Below are 13,755 nucleotides of genomic sequence, written 5' to 3' on the forward strand. Positions count from 1 at the left end.
GGAATTAAAGGCATGTGCCACCATTGCCTGGCTAAAATGTGATATATTAAGTAATGGAATATAATAGCTTAGAGTTAAGACATGTTGAATTCCAGAAACAAATATCTATGGAGAGAACCATAATAGAGGTCCTCATGTCATGTCATGCACAGTGAGTAATGACTAACGGCGAGGCTGAATGAGAGAACTGATCAAACACCCAGGACGTTCCCTTCCCACAGTGGATCCATGGGTAAAAGTACTTGTTGCAAAAGCAAGAAGACATGAGTTCAAATCTAGCATTTGGAGGAGGATACAGGTAGATCCTGGGAACTAAACAACAAAAAAGAATTTATGTCAAGTGAATGGTTTTCGGTTGTTCTGAGATAGAGTTGGCTTCCAGTTCAACATGAAGCTAAGGATGAACTGAACTCCTGATCCTCCTTCTTCAACCTCTGGAGATAAGAGGAATTATATAGATTGGGGAATCTGTCTTCATTGTGAAGATCAAGAAAGTTCTGACAAAGGAAAAGCTTGAGCCAATAATACCCAAGTTAACATACAGAAAGGGTAAAGAGCAACTTCAGGGCACATATAAACAGACACACAGACCCTCAGGACACAGAAGTTAGCCAGTGGTAATAGGTGCAATATACTTCAGAAAGTGTAGGAATGTAATTGATTCATTATTCTGAATGAGTGAGCTTATAGAGATCAAGTGATATGGAATAATCCTTCGATACACTATGAAGATATATTACTCTCATTGGTTAATAAAGAACTGACTGGCTGCTCTTCCAGAGGTCCTGAGTTCAATTCCCAGCAACCACATGATGGCTCACAACCATCTGTAATGAGAACTGGCGCCCTCCTCTGGCGTGCGGGCATATATCGAGGCAGAATGTTGTATACATAATAAATAAAAATCTTTAAGACTAGCCTGGGTGACAAAGTGAGACAGAAGCAACCTGAGCTACATGACACTCTGCTACAAAACAAAAAACATCAGCCTAAAATAATTTGTTCATCTCTGCAAACCAATGTAGGCTCAACAGTTAAATTTTCCTGAAGGTGGGGCTGGAGAGATGGCTCAGTAGTTGGGAGCACAGGCTGCTCTCCCAGAGGTCCTGAGTTCAATTCCCAGCAACTACAAGGTTTTCCACAACCACCCGTAATGAGATCTGGTGCCCTCTTCTGACATGCAGGCAGAACACTGTACATAATAAATAAGTCTTTGAAAAAAAAAAAAGTTTCCCTGAAGGTGCTGGCCATTCAGCCCATCAGTGATCCTTAGGAAGCATCACCTTAAATGTCTGAGATTTATTTTCTCTCTCCCATTTCCACATCTCCTTTAGTTTTTGTGTTTATTCGTTCATCTCCCAGTCTTTGTCTATAAGAGTTGCAACAGCTGAGCAAGTAGCTAAGGCCTTTCTGGTTCTTTAATATATTTCTGTAATTCTCAATAGCAATACAGTCATTGTCCCCATGTGGCTTCTAGGTTTGATAACCTGACATTTCATTACAAGAATGGGAAATTACCTCGCAGCAAAACCATTCATTTTTGCAAAGAGCAATCTTAAGACTTTCTCCTTTTGCTCCCAGGTCAAATCTCTAATATCCACATTTTTTTGAGTACTTGGCCTGAAAAATTAAAAAAAAAGTGAAAAATGTGACCAAAGTAAACTGACCAGATAATATATAATGATTTCAAAGCCAACTGTGCACATTACAAAATTATAACTTGAAAAGGGTCATCAGAGCCGGGTGGTGGTGGCGCACGCCTTTAATCCCAGCACTTGGGAGGCAGAGGCAGGCGGATCTCTGTGAGTTCGAGACCAGCCTGGTCTACAGAGCTAGTTCCAGGACAGGCTCCAAAGCCACAGAGAAACCTTGTCTCGAAAAACCAAAATAATATTAATAATAGCCACCTTTACAAATGTCTGTCATGAGAAAAATGGGGATGGCTGCTAAAAACACACACAGCCTACACACTATGCCAGTACAGGGGCTATGAAGATAAGTCCATTCCTGTCCTCAAGTAGCTTACTGCAAAATCTAAAATCTGTCCAACAGACTGAATCTGCTCTTTTCTAGAGGAAAGAAGACAGGCTGTAGCCCAAGCCAGGAATTTCTGTCTGTCCTGTGCTAGGACCTGCTGAGTTTTCCTTTTTTTTTTTAAAGGATAAGAAAACAAGGACACAAAAAGACAATATATTACAGTGCCATTAGTACCATTTTTCAGCCTCCATGAGATCCTGATTCACACTATTGGTACTGTGCTCTTTGCCATCAAAGGTCCTGATTTTGGGATACTCCGTTCTTCCCTCACATGCTGATCTCATTTTTAAATTGAAAGCAGCTTGTGCTATCTGCTTGTATTGCTTCCTGTTGATGAGAATCTGCTCCTTCACTTGGTATAGAGCATCGAGAAAGAACTGTTCCACTTCTGTCCTCTCGTCCAGGATGTTCTTAGCCAGCTTCTTCACTCGATTCATTTCCCTGTCCTTCATCTCAAGAAGCTGCTGCAGCTTGTCAATTTCTACCTGACCTGCCTGGTTCTCTATAATTGCCTTTTGCTGCAGTTTCAAAACTTCAGCCTCAAACTCCGTGGTCATATAGGTCAGAGCGTTCTCCAAGCTTACCACCTTCTTCTGAAGAGTTTGGATTTGTGATTTCTGCTGGGTAAGTTGCATAATCTTTTCCTTAACCAATAGCTCGTTGATTTCCTAAAAAACAGAAAGTAAGGGTTTTTTTTTCTTTAAATATTCTAGAACTTAGGGCTGGAGAGATGGCTCAGTGGTTAAGAGCACCATCCTGCTCTTCCAAAGGTCCTGAGTTCAATTCCCAGCAACCACATGGTGGCTCACAACCATCTGTAATGAGATCTGGTACCCTCTTCTGGTCTGCAGGCAGAGCACTGAGAATACTGTATACATAATAAATAAATAAATCTTTAAAAAAAATATTCTAGAACTTAAAAGTCCCTCAATAATTTTTTAAAATTTTATTTATTCATATTTTATGTATGAGTACTCTGCATGTATACCTGCACACAAGAAGAGGGCATTGAGTCATATTACAGATGGTTGCGAGGAACCATGTGGTTGCTGGGAGTTGAACTCAGGACCTCTGGAAGAGGAGCCAGTGCTCTTAACTGTTGAGCCACCTCTCCAGCCTCCCTTAATATGTTCTGTTACCTAAGGGGATCTGAGCTTCATGTTAGGCTGAGGCAATTATTTTGATATCTCTGTGGGCAGAAAAACATCTTTAGATCCTTGCCTAGGCTTGTGAAAGCAATCAGCTGATTTTATTAATTAGGAAACTTACAAACTTCCTCTATAATTCCTTTTTACCTTTTTTCCCTGCCATAAGAGGGCACCAGATCTCATTATAGATGGTTGTGAGCCACCATATGGTTGCTGGGAATGGAACTCAGGACCTCTGGAAGAGCAGTGCTCTTAACCACTGAGCCATCTCTTCGGCCCCCCTCTATAATTCTTACAAGGATATATATTATTAAAATCAATAAAATTGTGCGAAACCACTGGCAAGTCTATAAAGAAAACTGTAGCAGATTCCTAGTTGTCTATCCTAATGTCCATTTTCTCTCTCCCTCAAGTCAGTTGAAAATTCCAGGGTCTCTTGCAGTTCAGAAAGGACAGGCTGCAATATAAGAGAATTTGGGGTGGGGGGAGGTTGCTTGCTTTTTTTCCCCCAGACAGAGTTCTCTGTGTGGCCCTGCCTGACCTTGAACTCTTTCTCTGAAGACCAGGGTGCTCTGCTCTCAAGGGCTGGAATTAAAGGAATGTGCGATCACCACCCAGCTGAGATAGAAGAAATAGGACACCTGGCAAGATTTTTAACAGAGCCATTTTTTGTTGCTTGGTTTTTGTTTCTTATCTTCCCTCCTGTTGTCTGGAGTAACCTTTAGGTCTCTTGTCAGCTACTCTGGCTACGGGGTACTCAACATACACAAACAATAAAATGAAAAAAATGTTTAAGACAAGGACTTCTTGAATTTTGCATACAAATGGATGGAAATAGAAAACACTATCCTGAGTGAGGTAAGCCAGACCCAAAAAGAGGAACATGGGATGTACTCACTCATATTTGGTTTCTAGCCATAAATAAAGGACATTGAGCTTATAATTCATGTTCCTAGAGAAGCTAAATAAGGTGAATCCAAAGACAAACACATAGGCATCCTCAGGAATATTAACCTTCATCAGGCGATGAAAGGAGACAGAGACAGAGACCCACACGGGAGCACCGGACAGAAATCTCAAGGTCCAAATCAGGAGCAGAAGGAGACGGAGCACGAGCAAGGAACTCAGGACCACAAGGGGTGCACCCACACACTAAGACAATGGAGATGTTCTATTGGGATCTCAACAAGGCCAGCTGGCCTAGGTCTGAAAAAGCATGGGATAAATCCGGACTAGCTGAACATAGCGGACAATGAGGAATACTGAGAATTCAAGAACAATTGCAGTGGGTTTTTGATCCTACTGCACGTACTGGCTTTGTGGGAGCCTAGGCAGTTTGAATGCTCACCTTACGAGACCTGGATAGAGGTGGGCAGTCCATGGGCTTCCCACAGGTCAGGGAACCCTGATTGCTCTTCGAGCAGATGAGGGAGGGGGACTTGATCGGGGGAGGGGGAGGGAAATGGGAAGCGGTTGTGGGGATGAGGCAGAAATCCTTAATAAATAAATAAATTAAAAAAAATAAAATAAAATAAAAAAAAAGAAAAAGAAAAAGAAAAAATGTTTAAGAGTAAGAAAGATGTCTTGGCAGTAAAGAAGAGCACTTTCTATTCTTGTAGAGGAACCAGGTTTGGATCCCAGCACTAACATGGCAGCTCACCACTGTCTGTAACTCTAGTCCTATAGGATCTGAAATTTTCTTTTGGCCTCCACAGATACTGCATGCAAATGGTGCACAGACATGCATACAGCAGGCAAAACAACCATACACACAAAATAAAAATACAACTTTTTCCAATATGCTACAGAGAATTAAAGAAGACAATCCTGATCTGAATTGCTTCCCTTCAAGCTTCCTTTAGGATGCTTTATGTTGTGATACCACTAATGTGAGGTCAGTTACAGACAAATTAATTCCTAAATGATTTAGGATCCAACAATAAACAAAACCAAATGAGTATTCTAAGGTATTAGAGGAGGAGAAGGTAAGAATTATGTTTTTATTTCTGATGTATTTGCAAAATAATGCCTAACATGTCTATAAAGTCATTTAGTAATTAATCTTTTCAAATAATACAATTATCAAGACAGAAGGAAAACAGCACTACTACCTTATCTATCATTATTATGCTCGATTTTCGGTATTTACCAATATAATTCTTAAAAAAAAGGAATGAAAATCTAAATGAGAGTGGGAACCTTTTGATGTAAAAGGCAGGAATGACTTTCTTGTAACTTCTTGGAGTTTTTCTGTCGCACTTCAGCTTCCTTCAAGTGGTATGTAAGCGCCTTGTGAAGATACACGTTCTCTTTGAAAACATTTCTCCCAGCACTGTTCAACTGCCTGAAAGATAGATTCATTTAAGAACCCAAAATATAGGCCCAAGATTCTTGTATGTGGTGGGGGGCAGGAGGGTGAGTCAGGGCTACTCTATGTAGACCAGGCTGGCCACAAAATCACAGAGATCCATATGTCACTGCCTCTAGAGTGCTGGAATTAAAAGTAGGCATCACCACACCTGGCTCATGCCTAAGTTTTAAGTACTAGAGAACAATGTCAGCTTTATCCTCCAAACATTATACTGACCACCACTAGGCCGGGTAGGTGAGTGAGAGAATACTTGCTTAGCATGTGAGAGTCCCTGGAATTAACTTCGAGAGCACCAGAGTTTGGGGGGGGAGCAGAACACCGGACACATATGACACTACCACAATTTAGCCTATGAGTAACTACTCAATAGGTAGATGGTGACTTTGTGACTAAGTTCTTGCTCAGCAATAAGGAAAAATCTATGTGTTAGCTGGCCTCGATTGTACAAGTTGTTTGACAACTTGAGCTATAGCAAGAACCTGTCTCTAAAAGAAAAAAAAAATCCCAGGAATAGTGGCACCCCTTTAATCCTAGCTATTCAGGAAGCTGGGCAGGAGGCTAACAAATCCATGCCTGCTTGGGCCACCTATCCTGTATAAGGCTGGCCTTAGCAATTAAGCAAGACTATTTCAAAAAGTGAAGGGAGCTTTGGGGTGTAGTGCAGTGGTAGAATGGATGTGCACGCCTGGGTTTTCAATCTCTAGCACCTCACACGCAGTGATGTGGCACCAGTTTCCCATGCCCTCCTCTATCCATGTCATATGATGACCTATAGAACTCCAAGGTCACAGAGGTACAAGATGGTAGCAGCCCAAGTTCCCGCATCACCACCTGAAGAAAGCTGCCAGACTCATCATTACATTAACAAGAAATAAACCATCGAGACCTGGGGTTCATTGTTAACATAAACACACTCTAGCGTTATTACATAAATATATATATAATCTGACAATCCCACAAAGTTGCTCAATGGCCCTACTTTAGGTGTGTTTGGAATGGCCTCACGTGCAGTCTAGGCTGGCTTAGAATAGGTAACACTCCTCCCTCAGCCTCCTGAGTACTGGGATTATTTTAAGTGTGTGCCACCATATCTGGATGGCCTATTTTTTTTCATGAAATTTGTTTTCTTTTTTTTTTTTTTTTTTTTGGTTTTTTCGAGACAAGGTTTCTCTGTGGTTTTGGAGCCTGTCCTGGAACTAGCTCTGTAGACCAGGCTGGTCTCGAACTCACAGAGATCCGCCTGCCTCTGCCTCCCGAGTGCTGGGATTACAGGCGTGCGCCACCACCGCCCTGCGAAATTTATTTTCTTAAGAATTCTTCCAGGGGCTGGAGAGATGGCTCAGCGGTTAAGAGCATTGCCTGCTCTTCCAAAGGTCCTGAGTTCAATTCCCAGCAACCACATGGTGGCTCACGACCATCTGTAATGAGATCTGGCGCCCTCTTCTGGCCTTCAAGCATACACACAAAAAGAATTTGAATATTGCATAATAAATAAATAAATAAATATTTAAAAAAAAAGAATTCTTCCAACAAGCCAGGTATTCCTAGCACTTGGGAGGCAGAGGCAGGTGGATCTCTGTGAGTGTGATGCCAGCTTGGTCTACAGAGTAGTTTCGGGACAGCCAAAGCTACACAAAGATACCCTGTCTCAAAAAAAAATATTCCAATGAGGCCAGTGAGATAGCTCCATGTTGGTAGAGGCAGCTCCATGTTGGTAGAGGCAGCTCCATGTTGGTATAGAGGCACTTGCTAACAATCCGAAATGACCTGAGTTCTATCCCGAGAAACGTGATGGAAGAGAGAACCAACTTCCTGCAAGTTGTCTGACTTCTACACTCAAATTATGGCACTACTATGCCCTCAAATATGCCTACCTACCTAAATAAATATAATAATTTTTAAAATAAATTTTCCAGTAGTTAATCATCATGCAAGTAGGTAGTCAGGATATAACTTCAAAGACTAGATTATTGCTACTATATCATGTTGTGGAAAGGATGGAGCATAAAGGGTAGGGGATATGAAGAATGTTGTGCTTTCCTGTTGCTTTAAGGGACAAGCCAAGCCCACTCCCATTACCTCTGACCTGCCCGCCGCCATCTTGGACCCTTCCTTTTCTGCTTCCTTGACGTGCGCTTTTTATTGTAAGGAAGACCTGAGAATGTTATGGTTTTGGTCCCTTTAAGAGACAAGCCACACCCATTCCCCTCCCCATCCACTGAGGCAGGCTGATCTTCAGCTTCCGGCCTGGGCTCGGTCTCTTTTCCATCTTCCTCTGGGAGAGGCAGCTTCACTTCTGCCTCTCTTCCCACTTCTCTGCTTCCCCCCCTTCTCTCTCTCTCCCTCTCTCTCTGTCCCCCCCTTCACCCTTCCTCCTCCATAACTCCCTGAATAAACATTCAACCGCACCCTGCATGCTATCCATGTTTCTGTCTTCTGCCCGCCTGCTGCCTGCCCACCCGCCATGTGTCTCCCTGCCTGGGACCAGCCGTTGCTCAGGGACCAGCAGCTGTCTCAACCTGGGACTGGTTGCTCCCAGGGCCCGCTGCCTGCCACCACATGGCCCGCCGCCACCATTTGGGACCTACAGCATTTCTGCTGCCTACTGCCGCGGGGATCTTGGAGCATTTTTAAAAAAGAATAGCAAAGAGGATACAGGTAGACAAAATATTTAAAGCAAATTTGCCAAGAGACAAAGGAAGGTAAGAATAAAATAGAGGAAGCAACCGGCTCTTACACCACAGCTTCATGGTGGGCTCTCTCAGCCAGCATTATTATCCTCTTCTCAGCCTCTTGTTCCAGACGGTGCTAAAAAACACAATATGGGAGGCTTAAATACAAAACCATACATACATACATACATATAATTGATATTTATTGAGCTCTACATTTTTCTCTGCTCCCCTCCCTGCCTCTCCCCTCTCCCCTTCAATCCTCCCCCAAGGTCCCCATACTCCCAATTTACTCAGGAGATCTTGTCTTTTTATACTTTCTATTTCCCATGTAGATTAAATCTATGTAAATCTCTCTTAGTGTCTGCATTGTTGTCTAAGTTCTCTGGGATTGTGGTTTGTAGGCTGGCTTTCTTTGCTTTATGTTTAAAAAACCACCTATGAGTGAGTACATGTGATAATTGTCTTTCTGTGTCTGGGTTACCTCACTCAAAATAATGTTTTCTAGTTCCATCCATTTTCCTGCAAAATTCAAGCTGTCGTTATTTTTTTCTGCTGTGTAGTACTCCATTGTGTAAATGTACCACATTTTTCTTATCCACTCTTCGGTCGAGGGGCATTTAGGTTGTTTCCAGGTTCTGGCTATGAGAAACAAAGCTGCTATGAACATAGTTGAGTACATGTCCTTGTGGCATGATTGAGCATCCTTTGGATATATACCCAAAAGTGGTATTACTGGGTCTTGAGGAAGGTTGTTTCCTAATTTTCTGAGAAATCGCCACACTGACATCCAAAAGGGCTGTACCAGCTTGCACTCCCACCAGCATTTGCAGAAGTGTTCCCTTTTCCCCACAACCTCTCCAGCATAAGTTGTCATCGGTGTTTTTGATCTTGGCCATTCTTACAGGTGTAAGATGGAATCTCAGAGTTGTTTTGATTTGCATTTCTCTAATGACTAAGGATGACTAAGGATGCAAAACCATACTTCTAAAACAAATATTTCATATCACAAAATAATTTCTTCAGTATCAAACAGAGTTCTTTGTTTGGGAGCTGGAGAGATTCTTCATTGCTTAAAAACCCTTACTGCTCTTGCGCTGGACTGGGTTCAGTTCCTAGCACCTACGTGGTCGCTCACAACAATCTATGACTCCAATTCCAGGGATCTGACACCTCTTCCAACATCCATAAGCCCCTAAACATGCATATACTCAGCACATACACGTAAAATTAAATAGATTTTAAAAAATATTCCTGTTCTTGTGACCTGATATAAAGAACTCTTAATTACTGTTGGATAAAAGAGGCAGCTAGAGGATAATATGGGGTTGGAGGGAAGGCTCAGTGGTAGAGAGCACTGGCTGCTCTTCCAGAGGCCTGGGGTTCAATTCCCAGCACACAACATGGCAGTCCCCGGTTGTCTGTAACTCCAGTTTAGGGGAGTCAATGCCCTTTTCTGGCCTTGGTACAAGGCACACAAGTGCACAAACATAGATGCAGGCAAAACACCCATATATATAACTATAAATAATTTAAAAATTTCTCACTGAGGCAGCAATGTTAACTATGATGGCTAATCTTGGTTGTCAACTTGGCACCCCTGGAACAAAGGAGCCTCAATTAAAGAACTGCCTCTCTCAGACAGACATGTGGTCATGTCTGTGGGGCATTTTCTGGATTGCTAATTCATCTAAGAGGGCTGAGTCTGCTATGAGCCTGGACTGAAAAAGAAAGATAGCTAGCAGATTGAGCCTGGGAGCAGGCCAATAAGCAGTCTTCCATGGTCTCTGCTTCGGTTTCTGCCCTCACTTCTCTCAAGGTTGTTCTGTGACCTGGGGGCTGTAAGATGAAATAAACTCCTTCCCTAGTTGTTTTTTCATGATGATTAACAGAGCAACAGAAAAGCAAGCTAGCATAATGACATATCCATAAAGCAGGGCAAGACTTAGCACGCAGAGCTGGAAGATGTTTTGCTAAATGAAACATGATAAGTCACTCATTTTAAAATTGTGGGATGTGCAGGGCATGATGGCACACACCTATAATAACAGGCATTCAGGAGGAATCTCTGTGAGTTCAAGACCAGCCTCATCTACATTTTGAGTTCTGGGTGAGCAGAGTGAGATCCCATCTCAAAACAACAACAACAACAAATAAAAAAAAAAAGAGGGAAATACCAGGCTGAGGACTTAAGCCTTCACAAGTTGGCAGTCCCTCTTTTTTTTTTTTCTTTCGAGACAGGGTTTCTCTGTGGCTTTGGAGCTAGCTCTTGTAGACCAGGCTGGCCTCGAACTCAGAGATCCGCCTGCCTCTACCACCACCACCCAGCTTGGCAGTCCCTCTTGAGGATATTTCAAGACTCTGACAGAAACAACCTAAGTGCCTATCCACTAACTGATGAATAGATGTGGTATACACACACACACACATATATATATATATATATACATATACATGAATGTTGAAACGCTGTTGCCATAAAAAAAGAGTGAAATCTGGTCATTTATGACAGCTTTACCAGAACTATAGCTCACTGTGCTAAGTGAAATAAGTAAGGCACAGAAAGACTGTGTGATTTCCCTCAGAAGTATACTCTAAAAAACTTGGTCTCCACCAGGCAGTGGAGGAAACTTTTTTTTTTTTAAAGATTTATTTATTTATTATATATACAACATTCCGTCCATGTATGCTTGTGTGCCAGAAGAGGGCACCAGATCTCATTACAGATGGTTGTGAGCCACCATGTGGTTGCTGGGAATTGAACTCAGGACCTCTGGAAGAGCAGTCAGTGCTCTTAACCACTGAGCCATCTCTCCAGCCCCTGGAGGAAACTTTTAATCCCAGCACTCGGGAGGCAGAGACAGGCCGATTTCTGTAAGTTAGAGGCCAGCCTGGTCTACAGAGTGAGTTCCAGGACAGCCAGGGCTACACGGAGAAACCTTCTCAAAAAACAAACAAAGACAAAGGTTGACTTCTGGCTGGAAGTATAACTTAGTGGTAGAGTGCTTGCCTACCACGTGTAATGTCCTATGTTTAATCACAGCACCACAAAGTAGGTAAATCGAAGATAGTTAAACTCATGGGAGTTAAGATAGGAATGGTCGTTATGGAGGCCAGGGACAGTGAAGAGGGTGTCTTAGGGTTTCTGTTGCCTTCTGACTGCTGGGATTAAAGGTGTGCAACACTACCACCAAGTCAAATTTTGTTTTTATGTATGAATTAAAAATTAAAGGAGCTGGGCCATGGTGGCACACGCCTTTAATCCCAGTACTCGGGAGGCAGAGGCAGGTGGATCTCTGAGTTCGAGGCCAGTCTGGTCTACAGAGTTAGTTCCAGGACAGGCCCCAAAGCTACAGAGAAACCCTGTGTTGAAAAATAAAACAAAAACAAACAAACAAAAAACTGGAAAAAAATTAGACACTGAGTTTTAAAGAATGTAAAGATAGTTTTTCCTCATTTGTATTCTATTTTTTTTCTTTTCTTTTTCTTTTTGATACAAGTCTTAGCTCAGAGCTAGCTTTGGACTCAAGATCCTCCTGCCTCAGCATCTTTTTTTATTTCATTTATTTTATTTATTTATTTATTAAAGATTTCTGCCTTCTCCCCGCCACCGCCTCCCATTTCCCTCCCCCTCCCTGCCTCAGCATCTTAAGTGCATACCACTACACTTATTTTCTGCTACTTGATAACATTTTCTAGATGATACCAATGGAATATTGGAATGCTCAGAATGCATATAAACATACTTTTTTCTAGTAAACAAAGCATTTCTTAACACTAATATTCTATACCTTTTCTTCAAAAAATCTGCTTTCTAGTCTTCTAAGAGTCTCCTGATGATTTTTCTCTGAGTTTCTTAAATTTTCTTTCAGCTAAAAAGAGAGAAAAAAAAATGGTTCAAAGATTGAATGGGACATATTCAGAGAAAATCATGAAGATACATTGTATATCATATATTCTTGAAGCATAAACACAGAATCAAATGTCATCTCCTCTGATCACATTTTCCTTAACTATCTATAGATTTACCAGATTGGATTGAGTTTCTTTTTTTTTTTTTTTTTTTTTTGGTTTTTCGAGACAGGGTTTCTCTGTGGTCTCTGTGGTTTTGGAGCCTGTCCTGGAACTAGCTCTTGTAGACCAGGCTGGCCTCGAACTCACAGAGATCTGCCTGCCTCTGCCTCCCAAGTGCTGGGATTAAAGGCGTGCGCCACCACCGCCTGGCTTGGATTGAGTTTCTTAAAGACTTTCCATGAGTAACCATTCCCAGGGCATTCAGATATTTTCTCTTAAGATATACGAAATTCGGAGTCACAAAATACATAGTCTGCAACTATAGAGATGATAACTGCTCAGCAGTTAAAGCACTTCCAAGCAAGAGAAGCAGCTCAGAGCCCTAGAATTCCTGTGCATGACGGGTGCTGGGCCACCATTCTGGGTTTGATTGAGAGACTGCCTCAAAGAATAAGGTGAAAGAATGATTGAGGAAGATTCCCTCCCACCTGAGGCCTCCACATACATGTACACACACTAACATAATACACACATGCATAAGAAAAAGGGGAAAAAGGAGTAATACAATTATCTCAGGCCCAGTGTGGTGGCACACGCCTTTAATTCCAGCACTTGGGAGGCAGAGGCAGGTGGATCTCTGTAAATTATACTTGGTCTACAGAGCAAGTTCCAGGACAGACAGAGAAACCCTGTCACAACAAAAACAAAACAAAGAATCAAAAAAAAATCCCCATAAAAATATTATTCTGGATGTGTCTATGAAGGTTTTTTTTAGGAAGGTTCAGTGACTGGTGAGATATCTAAGTGATTACGAGCATTTAATGTTTTTCCAGAGGTTTGGTTTCTAACACCCATGTTTGGTGACTTACAATTGCCTATAATTCCAGCTATTAGCAATCTGACGTCTTCTTTTGGCCTCTATGGGCATACAAACACAGATATACTTAATACACACACGTGCACACACAAAATCTTTTAAAAATAGAAAGGTTCGCCTCAAGAGAAGAACCACCCCAAATGTGGGCAGCACTATTCACTAGTTTTGGGTCCAGGATTGAATGTGAGAAGAAAGCAAATGGAGTACCAGCATTTCTCATTCTTTGCTTCTAACTGTGGGTGTGACCAGCTGCTTCGCATTTTTGAGGCCATTACATCCCCAGCATGATGAACTGCACTCAAATTGTAAGCCAAATGTTGCTTTTGTCACAAGTCTTCTTCACAAGGAGAAAAGTACCCAATACATGTAAGATTTAAACAATACAAGTAAAGCATTTAGCACAATAAACATTTAATGGCGTAATGTTATCTTCACCTATTATAATTTGCCCTAATATACTAAATCTCCATTTTATTATTTCTTTCAGATGTTCTTTCTTACTGTTTGTATTTGAGTTTTGAAATGGCTTATTTTGTCACACTTTCAAAATTAATGTTAATATGCCAGTTAATGTCTAGAGATGGAGCTCTGATACATCATAAGACTCCCCAAAATCCATATATCAATAAAAATCTT

At 41.7% G+C, this 13,755-nt stretch overlaps 1 protein-coding gene across 3 annotated transcripts in view; it reads right to left on the reverse strand.

Annotated features, from left to right (window-relative positions):
- The window catches only part of Bbof1 (basal body orientation factor 1), a 31,416-nt gene that overhangs the window by 5,142 nt on the left and 12,519 nt on the right, over positions 1–13,755 (reverse strand). For 2 of the 3 annotated variants that reach the window (XM_041657946.1, XM_041657944.1), the window contains 5 exons: positions 12,020–12,100; positions 8,294–8,364; positions 5,385–5,529; positions 2,212–2,705; positions 1,519–1,620 (listed from right to left, as the gene is read on the reverse strand). In XM_041657946.1, the coding sequence (XP_041513880.1) occupies positions 1,519–1,620; positions 2,212–2,705; positions 5,385–5,529; positions 8,294–8,364; positions 12,020–12,100 (893 nt within the window). The remainder of the gene's footprint in view (positions 1–1,518; positions 1,621–2,211; positions 2,706–5,384; positions 5,530–8,293; positions 8,365–12,019; positions 12,101–13,755) is intronic. The other variant, XM_041657945.1, reaches the window with a different exon arrangement.

The sequence above is a fragment of the Microtus oregoni genome, unplaced genomic scaffold (assembly GCF_018167655.1).
Source record: "Microtus oregoni isolate MIOR12 unplaced genomic scaffold, Mior012 000009F_ref0000495, whole genome shotgun sequence".
Taxonomy (NCBI): Eukaryota; Metazoa; Chordata; class Mammalia; order Rodentia; family Cricetidae; genus Microtus; species Microtus oregoni.